Consider the following 1523-nt stretch of genomic DNA (forward strand, 5'->3'; position numbering starts at 1 on the left):
GCTTGATCGTAGCTGTACGATAAAATTCTTTACACTTTCTATAATTATCATTATGCTATAAAACCACGTGCTCTTTTTTTTCTCATTCAACATCCATACATACGTGCACACTTTGCAACATATGCACACACTTACATAGTAATCGCATAATCGCACACGTGCGCATATACACACAATACGTACGTACATAATAAGTTATTGATTAATATTTCACGATGGAGAAGAAATAACAAAATATCTACTTAACGATTATTATAGATATAATGCGTGCGGATTTAAGATTTACAGATTTTCCGTTGCTCGAGTTATTGCATTGTCTACTACTACTACTACTACTACTACTACTACTACTACTACTACCACTATATCCTCCTCCCCCTCCTCCTTCTTCTCCTACTACCACTACTATTACTACTACCACTACTACTACTACTACCACTACTACTACTGTTACATTATTACACTATCACACTGCTACACTATACTACTATTACTACTACTACTATTACTGCTGCTACTACTGTTGCTACTCCTACTACTACTTCTATTACCACTCCCACCTCTCCCCTTCCTCTTACTACTACTACTATTACTAATCCTATTACTACTATTACTATTACTACTACTGCTGCTTCTGCTATTACTACTGCTACTACTACTACCGCTACTACTGCAATTGCTGCTGCTACTGCTGCTACTGCTGCTACTACTACTACATACACACAACATATTAAAATATGTAACAACACACAAATTTTATTATATAAATTTTACCGAGATACGTCTCCGAACAAAAGTTGGTATTTCCTTTTTTCTCGATCTGCATAACATCCTGTTTATCCTACACAATGAGATTCCTTCTTTAAATTGTAATTCATTTGGAATTAACATCGATACAGAATGAGTTAGAATCGTGATAGGAGTAATTGGTCCAATAATAAATATTACTTTCTCGTAATTTTTCAGAGTATTAAATCGGTTTGTTATATATGAAATACTTTATCCATCAAACATAAAAACCTAGTGATAAGGTTTTTAGTGTTTAATATTCCATTCAGTAGATCGTATTACGCCTACATACATACATTCATATTTATATGACAATCAATGGAAATCTTAGATTAATTATTTTTTCTGTTTCAAAAGAAGGAAAACTGGTACAACGAAAAATGAGAATTATAATTATTATAATCACGTTAACAGTATTAATAAAGAAAAGTATCGATAATATTGTTAATAATAAGAATGAGAGGAAATCGGAAATTTGAAGAGCGATAAAGCGAAAAAATAATTAAGATCAAAGTATTTTGTGTGTTTAGCTTGTGAAAAATTAGGCCGTTGGTGCGCGATAACGGATCCTAAAAATGTTAGGAGTATCGTAAAGTTCCTGAAGATTGAATAAACACGCAACGCAGGCAATGAGAAAAATGGCAAATGGTCGCAACACTGTAGCTCGGAGACGTATCTTGGTACATAGTTGGCCTAGTAACAAGTTTCATATTTTTCGCCCCAATCGAAGTGAA

The 1523-nt window shown here is 33.4% G+C and overlaps 1 protein-coding gene across 1 annotated transcript; it reads right to left on the reverse strand.

Annotated features, from left to right (window-relative positions):
- Nucleotides 1–220: 220 nt before the first annotated feature.
- LOC117242202 (uncharacterized protein DDB_G0271670-like) lies at nucleotides 221–825 on the reverse strand. Its single transcript, XM_033508693.1, has 2 exons — nucleotides 483–825; nucleotides 221–360 (listed from the first exon to the last, which is right to left on the reverse strand). Exons 1-2 carry the CDS (start codon nucleotides 727–729, stop codon nucleotides 239–241), a joined length of 369 nt encoding a protein of 122 aa, XP_033364584.1. The 5' UTR covers nucleotides 730–825; the 3' UTR covers nucleotides 221–238.
- Nucleotides 826–1523: the final 698 nt, after the last annotated feature.

This window comes from Bombus vosnesenskii, unplaced genomic scaffold (genome assembly GCF_011952255.1).
Source record: "Bombus vosnesenskii isolate JDL3184/JDL3185 unplaced genomic scaffold, Bvos_JDL3184-5_v1.1 scf7180000016265, whole genome shotgun sequence".
Taxonomy (NCBI): domain Eukaryota; kingdom Metazoa; phylum Arthropoda; class Insecta; order Hymenoptera; family Apidae; genus Bombus; species Bombus vosnesenskii.

Coding starts and splice junctions, on each gene's coding strand:
- LOC117242202 (XM_033508693.1), bottom strand. CDS start 729: ATGTTGTGTGTATGTAGTAGTAGTAGCAGCAGTAGCAGCAGTAGCAGC. Junction 361..482: donor TAGTAGTAGTAATAGTAGTA/TAGTGTAGCAGT, acceptor GAGGATATAGTG/GTAGTAGTAGTAGTAGTAGT.